Source organism: Chaetura pelagica, unplaced genomic scaffold (assembly GCF_000747805.2).
Source record: "Chaetura pelagica isolate M959 unplaced genomic scaffold, ChaPel_1.0 scaffold365, whole genome shotgun sequence".
Lineage (NCBI taxonomy): Eukaryota > Metazoa > Chordata > Aves > Apodiformes > Apodidae > Chaetura > Chaetura pelagica.
Window position 1 is genome coordinate 281,536 of NW_009953387.1, and position 17,087 is coordinate 298,622.

The window sequence follows — 17,087 nt, forward strand, 5'->3', positions numbered from 1 at the left end:
CCTGCTGAAGTCCTAAACCATGAATCATTTTGTTGTGCATGCATTTCAGAACAAGACAAAAAGTGGTAGGAAATCTAAGTTGTGCAGAATTATGAAAGAAATTAAAATAATATTTCTCCACTTTTGACAAAAAGAAATCAGGGTCTGGGTTCTGCTAATGTGCAACATCACGAGTTCACACTATGAAAACTGGTAGATCCAGCCAGGTGTCTTTCCTTCAAATATAACCACCAGTCCCACAGAAAACCAGGACCCTGGAACCCCACATTGTACTTCCAAGTGTTAATTCTGTGTAACAAATAAATGGTTCAGGTACAGGAATTGAAAGTGCTTTAATAAATGGGTGGCTCAAGACTTTGTCAGCCCTGCACTGAAGGGAAAACACCAGCAGTGCATAAGCAAGGCACAGATACAACAACAAATGTATTCCCTCAAGTATGAAAGATGAGACAGTAACTACAAAGACACAATTTTTATGGAGCTATTTACAATGGAAGTGCAACAAGAAGTGTAGCTCCATATTTATCCCAGACCCAGGAATGAAGGAGACCACATACAAGACAGAAAAGGGAGCTCCTGCCAAGGGAATGAACCCCAGGCAGCAGTGGTCATCACAAACACTCAACAGCACCAGGAAAATCCTGTAGCACTATCACAGAACAGCCCACAAACCCAACCAATACAGGGTGGGCACTGCCCCAAGCCCTCAGTGAGCATCTCCAAGGCTAGTGCTGAGCTCCTGGCCCAATGATGTACCAGCTTCCCAGTGGTGGGGTGAGGGAAAGGGGAGCTCAGTCAGCATTGCCAAAGAAAAGAGCATTGTCTTCTTTCCAGCATCTGCTTACAGAGATGAATATAAAAAGCATAACATTTATCAACCAGGGATAACGATTTGATTTAAAAAGGACTCTACAAGAGCCCTGAAAAGACAGCAGCTTGGTTCAGCTCAGCTCCAAGCCCCAGTCTCCAGCTCCTCCCTGTGCAAGCAACAAGGTCATCAACAGAATCCAGGTGAAGGACCCACTGCAACACCAGCTTTGCAAACCCAGCTAACCAATTCAGGTCCCCTTTGTACAGTAACAGTTACTGTAAAGGTCTTAGTTTTGTTCCAGTGATGATCCTCTCTGTAGGCTGAAACCTAATTCTGGGATTTCCAGTGGACATAAGTCACTGCACCATGTAACACTGCCCATCCACACATGGAGTGATGCTGCCACCACATTGTTCAACAAGGGTGTTGGGAATGAGATTTTCCTTAGGATCTATTAAGAAAACAAGGCAGTCACAAGATGTCAGGGAAGTTTATTTTAAAAAATGGAACAATATTTAAAAAATACAACTATTATAAAAACTCAATTCCTTCCCAGTTAAAGAGTTTATTCAAGATGGAGAGTCAGAACTTAACAGGACTCCCAATTATAAGTGCTGGATGAATAAAAAAGGTATTTCTCAATTGATGTACACAGATGTCTCTTCTGGAAAGCAAAAAGCAAACCTTTCAGTCTGCCAAGTGGCACCCAGACAGAGCCTGTAGTTATGCTGGGTGAGTTAGCATTGGCTTGGTCATAAGTTATCCCAATTACTATGGATTTTTTATAAGAAAGTGATACACCTGAAAGAACAGTATTGAGTGAAGACAAAGTTACAATGTGAATTGACACAAAGCAAAAATGTAATACATGGAAGTGTCATAACTGGTAGTATTTATTTTATTATTTCCACAATGCTACTATTCAATAAATTAGGAAATATGTGCTCATTCTGATAGTTCTTTCAAAAATTTCAATAAAACTAAGAATTAAGATGCAGCAAGTTCTGGAATGAATATCAATAAGCAATATGACAGAATTAAAGAAATACCTTCAGTGATCCAAATGCTAACCCAACTTGAAGCAGCCCCTCACTGCCACTCATGGGCAAGTCACAAAAAATCTAAAAAGAAAGCAAAATCAAAAATTTTTAGTCCTAGCATACTGGACTGAAAAAACCCAAATAAACCACTAAGAGTGACTGCTCAGGCAGCAGTGCTTTCAAAGGGAGAGATCTTACTGTACCTGCAATTTTGTAGCCTGTAAAACAAGACTCTAGATTCACATCACAGGGAAGCCCAGTTGGACTTGTCTGAGATGTGAACACAGCACTATCAGCAAGTAGAAAGTGTTCTCAAGAATGTACATCCAAGCTACTTTTTGTTTTCCTTCAGCTTCATTATACCTGGGGGTTGTTTTTTTGCAATTTGGCATCTTTTTAACAGTGATTTATCATGACTTTAGACAAAACATTCTCTGTTCATTTTCAAATTACCTGCATGCACTAGAAATTATATATACATCACAAATGTGTTTTTTTTGTTCCTGTATCCTTTTGTTGCCTGCTTTTGTTATTGCTATAAGTTCTATGAAAAAGAGTTTAAAAATGTATTTCCCAGAACAGACAGGAAGCGAGACACGCCATCACAACCCTGAGGATATCCTCTGTTTCACACTGAAGCATAAATCTTAAAACCCAGAGGATATCTGCATAAATGAAGAGCATCTGGACAACCTCAGAGTCACAGGCAATATTACCCAGCACACAGAAAACTTCTGACCTAGAGGAGTTGATAGGTGATCCCAACCATGACCAACAGAAATTGCAACTGGCGCTGGAGCCACGTCCAAGAGGGATCTGGATTAACAGGCAAGTCCATGAGCAGAGCAGCAGCAAAACCTCCCAAAGTGTTCAAGTGCAAAAAGCCTTAAAAAGCGAGAAACAAAACCCCCTTGAAAGACCAGATCCACTGGGTTAGTTGTCCCTGTCAGCAGCATCATTAGAAATCAAATAAAAGCTGACTATTTCAACAAATTCAAGTCAAGGTAGAGAGAGTCAAGATGGTCTAAGGTGCCCTGTGCTGGGGAAGGGGAAAGGGTGCAGCCCAGAGATCAGGTCAGCTGGGACTTGTGACTTTCAGAGTTATAAACAGAAGACATTTTCTGTATTCTTCAGGTGTTCATTTCAGCATTTAAAATTAGAAGGAACGATTTTCAGAGGTGAAGAACATTCATGAGCTGTGAAGAATTACTATTTCCAAATTATTGAGGTATTACATTTCAAATTGCCTTAATACAAGCTGATTTATATTTATGACCAAGTTTCATACAGAGTTTAAACTTTCAACAACTCCTCCCAAGTCAGATCATTGAACCTGAGGAGTTTAAAAAATAAGGTTGGAAATATTCTCCATCTTCCTTCTCCCTTATATCCAGGCATCTACACACCAGGCTGCTAAGTGCAGTTATCCATCACAAGACGTTTCCTAAGTGTTGGAATTTGCTCAGCACAGTTGTAGTTTAAGTATTAGTCTCCTGTAGCACCACGTACCACAGGAGCTCAAGGTCTAATGCAGCAGCCATTGAAAACTTGTGTGTACATTAATACGTGCACAAATAGTAAATGCTTCACATAAAAGCCCATGTGCACTTGAAGCCCAGAGTGTCAAACGCATCCTGGGCTGCATCAAAAGCAACGTGACCAGCAGGTCGAGGGAGGGGATTTTCCCTCTCTACTCTGCTCTTGTGAGACCACACCTGGAGTATTGTGTCTAGTTCTGAAGCCTCCAACAGAGGATATGGAGCTGTTGGAGCAAGTCCAGAGGAGGCCACAAAGATAATTCAAGGGCTGGAGCAGCTCTGCTCTGGAGACAGAGTGTTGGGGGTGTTCAGCCTGGGGAAGAGAAGGCTCCAGGGAAACCTTAGAGCACCTTCCAGTGCCTGAAGGGGCTCCAGGAAAGCTGGGGAGGGACTTTGGACAAGAAGGGATAGGACGATGGGGAACAGATTAAAACTGGAAGAGGGGAGATTTAGATTAGACATTAGGAGAAAATTCTTTAGAGTGAGGGTGGTGAGACAGTGGAACAGGTTCCATTGTGAGTAGAAAGCAGTCACCATTTCTGCAACTAAAACTCCCATAGCAAGAACAAGATGCAAACACTTGTCAGGAGAGCTAAACTGGCACCAAGCTTGGCATCCTCTTGCCTGCACCTCCAGGACAGGATATCTGTGTGTGTGTGCACAATTTACACCCATGCTGGCCCTACATGCACCTGCCTCCTAGTGGCTGTACATCTCCACATCCACCTTCCCAGCCTGAGTAACACTGAGGAAACACTGCCTGAGCAGGATGCACACAGAGATCATGTTCATCATTATCCTTTAAGAAGCAAAACTTCACCATTGAATGACAAAACCAAGGGTACACACATCAATTTAAGAAGCAAAGGAAAACAAATGACAAGAAAGACTGCCAAAGTACAAAGTTACTTTAACTTCATCTCATTAATTCTTGCTCTGAAGCAGCAACAGCAGAAGAAAGGTCCTCTGCATCACTCCTGTTGCACACTAGGCAATCCTCACATCATATGTAAATCTACATTATTAGCAAGTTTCTCAGAAAAATAAAATACAATTAAAAATCCATAAGTATGAATGCCAATATACATTTTAACAAATTACAAGGATAAACCTCACAAATGTCAAAATTAACTAAAAGAAATTCACAGCTGTTCAAAACTATTTTGATCAGCTGATCACCAGGATGTCACATTTGCTGCCTATGGTATAATGCATTTACTCAGAAGTTTAGAAGCAATCAGAAAAGCTTTTATCAACAGCAAGTACTCATTTGAATAAGTAAAAAGTTTAAGTATTTATCACCTTAAATTCTTCAAAAGCCAATAGGAACTCATTTCTACTGAACCAGAATCTCCAAGAACTAGCAAAGCTGGGTGTTAGGGCTTTATCTGTGAGGTATCTGTCCTTGGAGTGCTCACTTTAATCAATATCTCTAAGGAATTAGGGAAAATTAGATTTAAAGACTATGAAGTCAGACAGTGTCTGATAACACCAGTGAAACCATCCTAACACTGAATAGATGGAACAGTTCACATTCCTTCCAGTTGAAAAGGTAATAACTCCTTTTGACAATTAACTTAAAACTCCACTAAACATTTTTTGGTATTTTTTTCAAGAATCTGAGGAGAATGCAGTTCCATGCAGCACTACTAGATGAATGTTTCCTTCTTGCCCCCTCTCTGAGAAGGTTTGCAAGATCCAAAGAGGATACCTTTGACTTCTGTGATTCCACTAAATCCAGCACAGTTCAAGGAACTGGGATAGCAGCAAATGTCCCCTATCCCATGCTTACCTCAAACAAGCTGTGAATTTGGAACAGATTCAAACCAGAAATATTCCAAAACTACTATATCATTAAAACCACCAGAATGAAGTGACATAATGATGAAGCAGGAAAAAAAGTCCAAACACAGCAATGCAGTGACTGTTCTTAGAACAGAGCCCAGACTACGCTGCCAGAGGTAGCAAGAGCCTCTTCCTTTACTTGGGTCCATTGTCATTTGTCCTTGTGGTGAGGGACTGTCCTCACAGGTGGGCCAGATAAGCACATGCAGGTGCTGCATGTTTCCATGTTCAACCTTCAAACACAGCAGCCAAACCTTACTGTCTTTTGTCATGTTCAACCTTCAAACACAGCAGCCAAACCTCTTACTGTCTTTTGTGTCCCTTCCAATTTGTCACTCCAGCTGAGGTTTCACTTTGACATCATTCCTGTAAGCCTGACCAGAATTTCCAAAAATCTTCCTTTGCACCTTCTTCCTTCTTGCCTTCAGGAACTACCTTTCAGCAGTGGAGCTCCTCCATGAACTCCCCACCCCACCAAAGGGTCTCCTGACAAGCTCTGTCCCCAAGTACAGGGACCCCATCACTCTGCCAGCAAAAGGGAGGAGCTCAGTTGCTGCCTCTTAATTGATGCTTTTTGGTAACCACTTGTCAAGTAATTAAGACTTCAATACTTTCAGAAATGTTGGTAAGAACTTTGTGGGACCACCCAGGCCCTCCCACTGAAGTGGTAGTCCCCAGATTTCACTGGAACCTGGATTTGAGTCTTCATGAATTAGATGTAACCACCAGAAAAACAGAGGGCAAGTCCCCATGTTTCTAGGTATGGCTCTGCACCCAGAGATACCAACAGCAAGGTGAAACCAGAAGCTTGAGGCCTCCAGAAGAAGCCCAAGGTCTGGGATATAGAGCAGTGCCCCGCTGAAATCTACAGCCTTCCTGGTTGATGTAGCACCAGCTACAGCAAAGCAGCCACTGCTCCATCCTGGGACCAGGTACTTCGCACCACTGATTAGAACTGCAAAATTCGGATGCAAAGTGAGAAGATGAGATGTGCTATGGAAATCAGCACTAAATCTTTAATATGATCAGCAATTCACAATTATTTCTTAAGTGTCTTTTTCTGGATAACTTTTTCCACTGCATGATCTGAGTGAGAAGATAATATGAGAAGCTGCTTTTGAATAAGTCATACATTTCCCTTGCTTTACTTGAACATAAATGCCACCACTATTAATATTTTTACTCTACAAAACAGCACTAGCCTTCCAAAGAAAAAGTCCTTGACCAAAATATCAGAGGATATTAAACTGAGAAGTGATCTACTGATGCAAATCATTAAATCTATTTGCATTTGCTTACTGAACCCTAACACAGAAATTAAACTACATAGTGTGGGAAAAAGAGCTGGTTTTGCATGGTTAAAAGGAGACATCTTGGAAGATCCAAGCTCTGTGTCATTAATTTTCCTTCTTCCCCTCATTAACAAGTAAAATGTTTTCACTGCTTGAAAAGTTTTAATAAATAGGAAAAAGCAGGGCAGCTGACATAAGTTTTTAATGTAATATACAAGAGCTTTTAATATTTTTACATATATTAATGTAAAAGCTAAAAATAAATGTTAAAAGGTTACATTTGTGAAGAAAGAAAAATGGCATTTACAGTTACAGGATAAGGTTGTAGAGTTTAACTCTTTCTTTTCTGGCATGGTGCTCTGGAGATCATTTGCCATTTCATTGACAATCAGAGTGACTGCCACGGTGAGGCAGTGCTCAAGTGGCCCATGGGTTAAGGACAGATTGTCCCACAGCCCTGCCCACCAGGGTGATTTACTGTACTCTGTCCTACCAAGCCTTACATTCTCTTTAAAGAGGGAATTAAGGTGGGCATTTGAAGAACAGCTATATTTAGCACAAGCACTGGTAGTATGTGATCTCTTGAACCCAAGCTGCAAGTGATGAGCTAGAGCTGGGCAAAGAACCCCAGGACCAGGCAAACCCAAAATACCCTGGCACTCCTCAAACACTCTACAGGACTCTGATCACAGCACCTGCAGAGTCAAGGTTCTTCAGGTGGATATCACAGACTTTGTAATTCGATTCTCACACCTAGGGAGCTGCAAGAAGGGTTCTTACCAACTAGGTGGGTTCCATACTTACACCCCACTGTCTACTCTCAGAACAGCTCAGTGGCATTAAATTATTCTTGACATTATCTGTCTATATATCTAGCCCTTTTTAGAGGGCAAGAGATGTCCAAGAAGAAAACCAAGATGAAGAGTTACAGTATTTCAGAATACCCACTAATTCTGATCCACAACAAAAGACAATCCATGTCATCACACAGCTCATTTTCCCATCTTTATAGCAGGGATTTGCAATGGAAAAAAAGCTCCACTGCATTACTCTACCTCTGGCAGGAGAAGTAGAAAGGTTCCACTCATGGCCAGAATTACAGAAGAGTTAGTAAAGCCACACCAGGCACAGTATCTGTGGCACAGTGTAGGGCAGGGTGTCAAGGAGAGATTTCTTTCCTGAGACATTTCTTGCAGAGATGCTGCTGCCCAGACAAATTCTCACACTTCTTGGCAAAATTATTTTTCATCACTATTACAGCTCTACATCTCCTGCACTAGAAATAAACCCATCATATTTGTGCTATTTTCAAGTGGGTGTCTGCACAAGTTATATTATCTAATACAGTTTGTTGTTATTTCTGCCATTTTAAAATATCATCACTGTAAAACACTACCAGTGGCTTGTGACATCTCTTGCTTTAGAAGCCTTGACCAACCATTGAGGTTTACAAACACCCCAGTCAAGCAAAGCTGTTTGCTGCTCTGCACACTAAAACCAGTCTCCTAGCACTTTGACATGGTATTACTAATGATAATATTGATGTTTTTAAACCAGATTATTACCATGAATAATTGCCCAACTGAAATCCAGGTTCATTTTTTTCCATAGTGCCATCAAAAGCTTCCCCAGCTAGATTTATGGACAAAAACACAGCTGAAGACTTGCAAAAACCACTGCTATTTGAGTCTTGTAACACTGCCTCTGACAGAGGAATGGAAATGCAGCAGTGCTGTCAGGAAAAATAACACATCCAGAGTATAGTATTGATTACAGAGGAGTTGCTCCAAATTCTCCTTTCAGTTAAGGGTTTTGCCAACCATGCAAACCAAAGTTCACCATCCACACCTGACAGTAAAACTTAGCCTGCAAACCTTTCCTAAAAACATAAAACTGTATTTGAGCTGTACTCTGTGTAAGGCTTTGACAAAGTCTAAACTTTCCACGTTTTTAGAGTTTATTTTGGGTAAGCTTTTCAAACACTATTCTCAATAAAAAGTTTTCTTACCTTGATACAGCACAAAGTCTGTAGCACTGCCACAAGAAACTATGAAAAAACCTAGCCCAGTTTATTTTTAATAAAAGGAGGACTATGCTATATAATAACTCTTCCTGCCACATCCATTGAATCTGCTGAAATAAAGATTGATGCCTGGATATTTGTAGACACTACTACCAGAGGAGGTAATATTTCTTTTTCTTAAAAAAAACCACCACCACCTTCTTAGAATTTTGAAGTAATAGGCATCATCTTCATGTTAAAGCATCTGCATGTTTTGTTTTTAAGAGAAGTGGCAGAAAACTCCATGAGATTTGTGAAAGCTTAGTGCCACAAGTTCAGACATTTAGAAATAAAAAGCTTAGAGAAAGATGTGTAGGAATGAGATCTTCTCCTTTAGGTGACTGTTCTCCACCACAGACACGCTTCCACTTCACCCACCAATAACTAAATCAAGGTTGGCAGGATTGGGAAGGGTTAAAACACGAGAAGCAACCCAGAGCCCACCTGTACTGCTGCACTGCCTCATTCAGTGCTCCTCCAATTTGCAGGGGAACTAAACATCCAATACCCTGCATGGATTTTTGCCTCACATGCTGAGCAACGATTACCCCAGAAGGACCAGGCACCCTCCAAGCCCAAGCACTGCTTCAAAGCTTTTGAGAACAAGGTCCTACAGAAGCAGAGAGTGTGTGGAGCAGCCTTAAGCCCTCCACTGAGCTGCTACTGAAGGACTGAACACACTCAGACTGGCATCAAATGCAGCCTGGATCTCAACCCTAATCTGTTTATATTAACGCCTACAAAAGAGCCATCTAATGAACCATTTTCCAGTCACTGTAAACAGTAATTAAATACATTAAATTATAAAAAAGGAAAGTGCCATGCAAAACATACTTTGATCATTGACAAGTGCTGTCAGCCTGGGTGATTACAGGCTTTACAAGAGTCAGTGCTCTGTTTTGGCTGGCAGGAAAGCGATGGATGCATCTGGACTTGTCCACAGTCGGTGTTTTGACATCTTTCCTCTGGGAGGTCTACAACCTCCTAGAAGACAAACAGTACTGCAGTACCCACTAGAAAAACCAAACAATACTTTTCCAAAAGCTGCAGAGATATTGAATTTTAAAAAAATGTTATTGCTCATAATGTCTATAAACTGCATGTGGACCACAGCATGACTCTGTATGGACAGTGGTCTCAGTTTTTGAAATGATGGGCCATACATCTGTACTTACAGAAGAATAATGGCTGTAAATGCAGCTGCCCATCTTCCACAGCAGAAGAGTCAGGCTGCGCAGAAGGAACAGAACCCAGTGGCTCAGTTCAACCAGATAAAACACATCTTTCCTCAAGAAACCACCCAATCTATAAAGCCTACAATACCAGTAGCTTCAGTTTCCAACAGGTCTTTAGGACATCTCTTCCCCCCAGAGCTCTACATTAAGAAATTATCCCAAAGCCATGATCTTCTTCTCCACAAAAGTGTCCCTTTGTCTCATTCATGTTTTATCCTAAACCATTTTAATGATAAAACCTCTGCTGTCACACAGTAACTTCAGGGAAGAACTGAATGGTGAGGAGTGGCACCTCTTCCAAGCTATATTGCCAATAACTTTCTATTCACATAGGTCACATCAGTTGTTTAAGATAAACCAGAAATCCATTCAAAGCAGCACACTAGTTGCATACCTACCTCCTTCAGTCAGATTTTAGTGTGCCCCTGAGTTCCACTAAGTTTCTTAGCCTTGGCTGGTGCTTATTGGGAAAACAGGAGGAGTGGCACTCTCCCAAATGCCTCCCACTTGTGGCATCAAAATGAGGTATCACTCTCAGTAAATTTTACAGTATGAGGAATGAAACAGTTAGCAAAGTTGACATTTAAACCATCATCACTGGCTATGATTAAATACCTCAGAGGTGAAGAGGGGTTCACACCTCTCCAAGTTATTGTTCTAGGCTCTTATCAGACTCCTGTTCAGCCCTGCACCCGCTGTGTTCACACACACTTGGTATGTTCTTTGCATCTGTAATGGCTGGAACCTGCTGAAACTGAGATCCTGGAGAGTTCCTGATAACATTAACCTGGCAGAGATTGACTGAAACCCTTGTGAACTTCTTGAGCTACAAATTCACCCTTAAAGGGTCTCGGCAGGTGATTAATACAAGAATGGTCAAACTGACTCCTTATTCCTCCTCCTCTGATCTGTCAGATGTGGGGAAATGAAACACTAAAGAAAACTGCAAATAACCCGCTAGACATAGATAGCAGCTGGGATCACACTGCTTCCTAAAGAATCCCTCTTCTGAAAACAGTGTAAAGGGAAGTCTGGGATATTGCTACACCAGTAGGAAAAAGCACATTTTGACCATTCAAGCTATGGTAAAGCAAGTCAACCTGCCCAACCTTATTTCTCTCAGACATGCATGAAACACATCAACTTCTGTAGTGTCCTCAATTCCAGATTGCGTCCATATTGAAAAACACCCAGTTTCCCAAGTCTATGGAGGAAGAGCAGATCACCTTCCCACCTTGTCTCCTGCAGGAAGCGGGAGCTCAGGCTCCCCTGTCAAGTTCAAACCTGACAGCTCCCAGGCTGGAGAAGCAGGAGCCCAGCACCAAGGGGGTGGCTGTCCCCAGACCAGCCACATCTCACCCCAGCACTGGACCTGCCAAAGGATGGCAGTCACAAACCACCACCAGCTCAGCTTTAAAGTGGAAAAACCCAACAACTTCTTACAGTGGCATCCTGAAGTCCCCCAGGGGGTGTCAATGCAGCATGACCTGAGATCTGTGCCCACTGACCAGACGGCAAAAGTAACTTTGATTTCACACACACTCATAGCACACTTACATGCCACACTGTTCACCACCCCATGCTCAGCAAGGACAGGATTTTCCAACCACACTTTGGAGACTGTTTCAGTTTACCTCAAGGTAGGTTACCTTACTTTCTTTTACTAAAAGCCTCCAGCTGCCACTGTTACTTCCCAGCATTAGCACATGTGTAGACTGGATAACCTGTGTGTATGCTGACCAGGCAGGGAGCTGGAAATTCTGCTCCTGAGAACAAGGGAATTCCTCAATTTGGAGTTTTCAACTGAAGGAAAAACTGTTCCTTGCTGCCATCCCAGCTAGCAATAGCCCATGATCCCAAACTACCTTCTGCTGTATATATTTAGCACAGGAAAATACAAACATGGTTTGCTACTGTTAACACAAGTCAAGAATACAACTTTCTCCTTGTCAAGCAGATAATTTACCCCTCCAGCTCAGGAGTAAGATGAGGCTTCTCAAAACAGTGATCCCAGGATGGGAACACTGCAGGGGACAGCAGAATAAGGAAGAAAACTAATTCTGAAACTTCAAAGCTGCTAAGGACACTTAAAAATACAGTCACAGTTAAAAAGCAAGTTTTCCTTTTGGACATGAGCAAAAGGAGTTAACACTTGCAATATTTCAAAAGTAGGGATATTGAAGAAAGAAAATCTCTGTGATCAAAACTAATGTCTAAATTTGTATACACTGAAAGAAAAGCTACAACAGGTGATATAGCAGTAAATGTACATGTATAAATATATACACAGGATATACTTTTAGTTCTTTTTTTGAAACTGTGAACCCAAACTTCTCATACAAATTTATAAAATTAAGCTTCATCTTTGGCATCCTTTTTGCCCCACTTTCCAACCCTGAAACAATACACTCCAACTTGATTCCAGGAAGGAATGCAGAGCCTTGCAGACGCCCTGAGCCCCCTGCATGTTCACCTCCTGATGATGTACATAGGGTTAAAGCTACCACAGCCTCCCAAGTACAGCACAGGGGTATCAGACGCAAAGAACTTGATTATTCCAGATTATTCTGACCCTGAGATCATCCATTTTGGCTTTATCTCCAGCACTTTATTAATTGACAATGCCAGCTGGAATGACAAACCAAGTCAGTGCACAACTTGCACAAAATACAAGCAGGTGATTTAAAGTTACTGTTTTAAGTCAGCACTGCACTCAAAATGCAGAATGCTTTGAAACAATTTGAGTTAGTATGCAGTAAATTAAAACTTTCACAATCATGTTTAGCTGCAAATCTTAATGTATAAGTATGACATTTTATGCATATATACACAGAAATATTTAATAAGATTGAATAAAAAACCCTTCTCCCCAAACAGAAACCATTACCCTGTGATGTGCCTTGAGTTTAAAACTCTGCAGTTTTACAAGGAGCAGAATAACCTTAGGTTATTACAATCAGTTTCATCTCATTAATAGATCAATTTCTTTCATGAATTTTACTTTGTTTCTTCTCCTTTTAGACTACATTACAGTCTGTGTTCTTAAGTTTTAAAGAGAGCCATCACAGAGTAGGTTGTAATCTCAGGTGATTAATTGCACAGCATTTTATAAGCTGTAAAACAGAGCAAGATCCCCACAAACCATCATGCCATTAACCAGGCACTCTTATCAGATTATTCTACAACGAGCAGGTTTGTCTGACTGATTGCAAGTCTTAAGTATTCATATATTTCAAAGGTTTACTTATTTTTGTTGTTAAAAACCCCTAAAATCTATATTGATTGTTACATGCAATTCTACATGAGAAGTCCCAAGCCCCATAGAGCAGAATACCAATATTTATTACTAGGCTGGTGCTCATTATGGTTCTCTCTGACAGGGGTTCATTAAAATCAATTTTTACGTTTCTTATGTTGTTTTGGTTTTTTTCTACCCAATGTTCTTACCACAGTGTTTATTAGCCAGTTAGGAGAAACACGGGGCACTGTTTTGTTTTTATTTTCTTCTGTCAAAAATAATGAGGCCAAATTAAGCAACCACTCACAAGTGATGAGTAGAAGAGGTGATGTGTTGTACTTCAGCACATTTACAGGTGGCTTTAAATTTTTTAGAACTTCATAATCAGTAAAGAAAAAAGAAAGTCTCACCTTCTACCTCTTTTTCAGATGCAAATTCTTAAAGTAGCTATAAGAAAATTCTGCTTACTATTAGCTTCTAAATCACTCTTCAGTACTATTCTATCATTAATATAACAATTTCTTCAAGTAACCTATGAAACTGCATTATTTAAGTGTTACCAAGATGCCACTCAAGCCTCAACACTTCTGGGAGGCCAGGAAATTAACTCACTACTGAGAAAACTGAAATAGCAAGATCAGATACAAATTAAAGAATTCAGAAAAAGCTCCAGATTGCCTGATGTCTGCCTGAGGAACACGATCAGGAGACCCTTCTTCAACCAGCCAACCTGGCCACATTACACACAAGCACATGGCAGCCCCCGTGAGCAAAGAGTAGCAGCCATCCTCACAAGGGGGCAGAACCTGCCTGGCAGCAAGGCTCCCTCCAGGAGGGGAACAACCCAGCCTTTGTAACAGCAGCTTTCATTTATGCAAGAAGGAGCAAAGTACTCAGAAATTTTAGGGGAAAAAGGTCTGAGCCCAAAAGATTGATTTCTCCACCCTGTCTCCCAACCACCACTTGCTCTGAAGAGAGGTACTGTCCCTGAAGCTCTGTCCAGGAAGGGAGGGCAAGTCATCAAGTGAAACATTCAAAACCCCAACATTGAAGACAGAAATCAGACAGCCCTTTGCCTTCTCCAGAAGAGATATCCAGAACCTCCCCATCTACCTTTCTCAGCCTTTACTAATTAAGAGCCTGTAATCATTTTTTTCCAATAATCTGCCGTTTCACTGTGAGCTTGTATTTTGTCATACCCACAACTTCATTATTACCTTCAGCTTTTATTTCCATGCAAGTCCCTTTGCATCCAGCATTACCAAGGACACCACCAAGTTCTCCTATTCATCACCTCTGAGAACACAGAGCTTTATTTCCTACTCCTTCCTAATTTATCTAATTCTTCTACCCACTCATTGACCCTTGACTCTTCAAGAGTGAGGAGTTCTTGCCTGCTTAGTTGTTCTTCAGGCAGATGCTGCTCTGGCCTTACCCTAAATACTGCTTTATTTCTCTTCCTCAGCAGCACAAATCCAATACTGAGATCAGCGTGTGAAGAAGCTGAAGTCCTTCCACATCACTGGAACTGGCAAAACTGTCAAATCCAGAGGCTTATGGGTTTTCTTATTAGAGGCAAAAACATTTCAACCAGAACACACATTATGTTTTACATTACTGATTAATTTTACGCACACTTAAATTACAAGGATAATAAAACAGGAAAACAGAAAAGGGGAAACCCCTCAAATCTTAAGGTGGATTTCAGAAGGAAAAAGCAGAGGAGAAAAGGACAACAGGGAGAAAAAGCCAAATCTGCTCAAGTCTTGTCAGAAAAAGCTCTGCTGTAAGAGACTGTGGCAAATGCTCCAATTTTATTACCAAAAAACCAGCTGAAGAAACTAGCCATGATCAGTAGCATTAATAACTTGCATTTTGGCAAAGAAATGTGGCATCTAGCAATTCTGAAAGAATTCAGTGTTCCCTTTAAAAATGTCACTCACCGTTTCCTCACAAACAGGGAAAAGGCACAGACCAAAGATCTGAACAGGAGAGATGTTCTTTGGAATATTGAACAGCACCTCTATTCAACAGTAGAATGTACCAACACCTCCTCAATCAGTCCCATATTTGAGACATCACCTCCACTGCCACGTGTATCATCTGTTCTGAACTCCAGAAGACATCACAGATAGGCAGAACAAACTGAGGGTCTTGCAAGTAATATGCAGGAATTACAATTATTCAATCCTAGTCCTGCCTGCTGAAACATTTATATCTAGGTAAATAAAATCTACAAAGTGTGCAAGAAGATCCAACTCCTTAGTGACAGGTTCACATGTCCAGAATTAGGAGGCAGGAAGTACCTCTAAAACATGTTAAAAATACTTTTATTTTTTATTTCTTTGCTAATATTTCTCATGCAGCAGAAATGTTGGAGCTGCCAGCTCCTTAAAGGTCCTGGAGGCTGCTTCCTGCCTCTGCCTCTCACAGTGGCAGCGTGTCCCCAGTAGGGATCATAAAAACAGGTACCTGTAGTAGTGTCTGAGATCCTCTGGGCAATCTTTCCTCTCCCCCACACAAACATAGGATCAATAGAACATGAACTTACCCACTTGGCAGCACACTCATTTTTGGGAGTTTTATTTCATGTAAGCCCATTTCACACCCAGAGATCTCCAGCTCTCCCACAGGGCTCAGCAGAATCACGTGCCTCTCCTTGCACTGAGATGCTCCTCCTTTGGAAGTCACCTGTCCATGAAAACAGACACCTCTTTAATTGCACATATCTTCACCAAGGAACATTCACCTCTAGGTATTCTGAGTATGTTCCAAAAGTAATTTAAAAAAGGCAAGAAAACAGCATAAGTTTCCTCAACACTTTTACTTTCAAAACTCCAATTTAATATGATCCATCCTAAAAAGTCAGCATTTAAATCAAGGTTTCAAAAACCATGTGAACTAGCAGAAGAGTGACCTTCAAAAAAACCCAAGTAATAGCAGTTTCATGGTTGGTTTACCCGCTAACATTCAATGTGTTTTGACACGATTTCAAAAGGATTATTGTGACAACAGAATATATTCACTGTTTTACAGCAGCAGTGTTATGCAAATAACTGCTGGAACACAAAGAGTTTGTCTGCTGGAAAAACATATATGAAAAAAATCAATCACTTCTTAGTAAAAGAAACATTTTTTATTCCCATTGTTACTAGCCTGCTTTTACAATTACTGATAGGACATTGCTGGAACCAGATGCTAAGCATTTCTCAATATTATACAAGCCCAACAATAACATATTGTCAAATTCATCTTGGCTTAAAAACCCAGTCTGCATCAGAAGATGCCAGAGCTGTATTTACAGTTGGGTTTACACTATCATTAAGAAAGAAACTGGACAGAACACCACAAGTATGTCCCCTGTAGTCACCCAGACACCAAACCCTGGGTTCAAATCACACCCTCTTCAGTGCCACCAGATCACATGTCCAGCTGAAGTCCACCCCACTGGTGACACCTTCATCCCCCATAGCAAGCAGGATGATGCTGAAAGACCAATGAAGTATTCAATGAACTGCAGAAGTGATTAAGAAGTTGGGAAAATGACTGAAGAGGACACTGACAGACTAGGGGTACATCAGGAGACAGGAAAATCTATGCAAGACACTGACAGCTGACCACTGCTTGCAGCTCTACAATTATTTGTTTTTTTCAAAATAGAAGAATTTGAGTGCTATGTAATGAGTCACATGTGTGGGTAATACAATCAGTGCAAAGAGGGGGAAAAAAAAAAAAGTTTTGCCCACTACAGCAAAAGTAAACTGAGGCCTCTGAGTTTTGGGAAGCACTTAGGCAACCCAGCCACACCATGCCCAGCAGTTAGCAGCTCAGAGAGGTTCTGCACAGGGTGCCAAGCTTAAGGAACTCCAGGTTCCCAGTTGTTTATGTAGTCTAACAGCAATCCAGATCAGCTTTGTGCTAGATAATCAAGTGTTTGCTGGTGTTAAAGAAGCTCTCCTTTTCAACCAGCATTTTCCTCATTTCTTCTCCCTCCTTGAGGAAAGGACATAGGTGAAGTTTTTTGGT

General features: G+C 41.0%; 1 protein-coding gene across 1 annotated transcript in view; it reads right to left on the bottom strand.

The window, feature by feature from the left end:
* The window catches only part of MGMT (O-6-methylguanine-DNA methyltransferase), a 126,419-nt gene extending 109,888 nt beyond the window's left edge, over positions 1–16,531 (bottom strand). Inside the window, exons 1-2 of the mRNA XM_009998280.1 lie at positions 16,463–16,531; positions 15,613–15,752 (exon numbers count right to left, since the gene is read on the bottom strand). Of these exons, the coding sequence (XP_009996582.1) occupies positions 15,613–15,752; positions 16,463–16,531 (209 nt within the window). The remainder of the gene's footprint in view (positions 1–15,612; positions 15,753–16,462) is intronic.
* Positions 16,532–17,087: the final 556 nt, after the last annotated feature.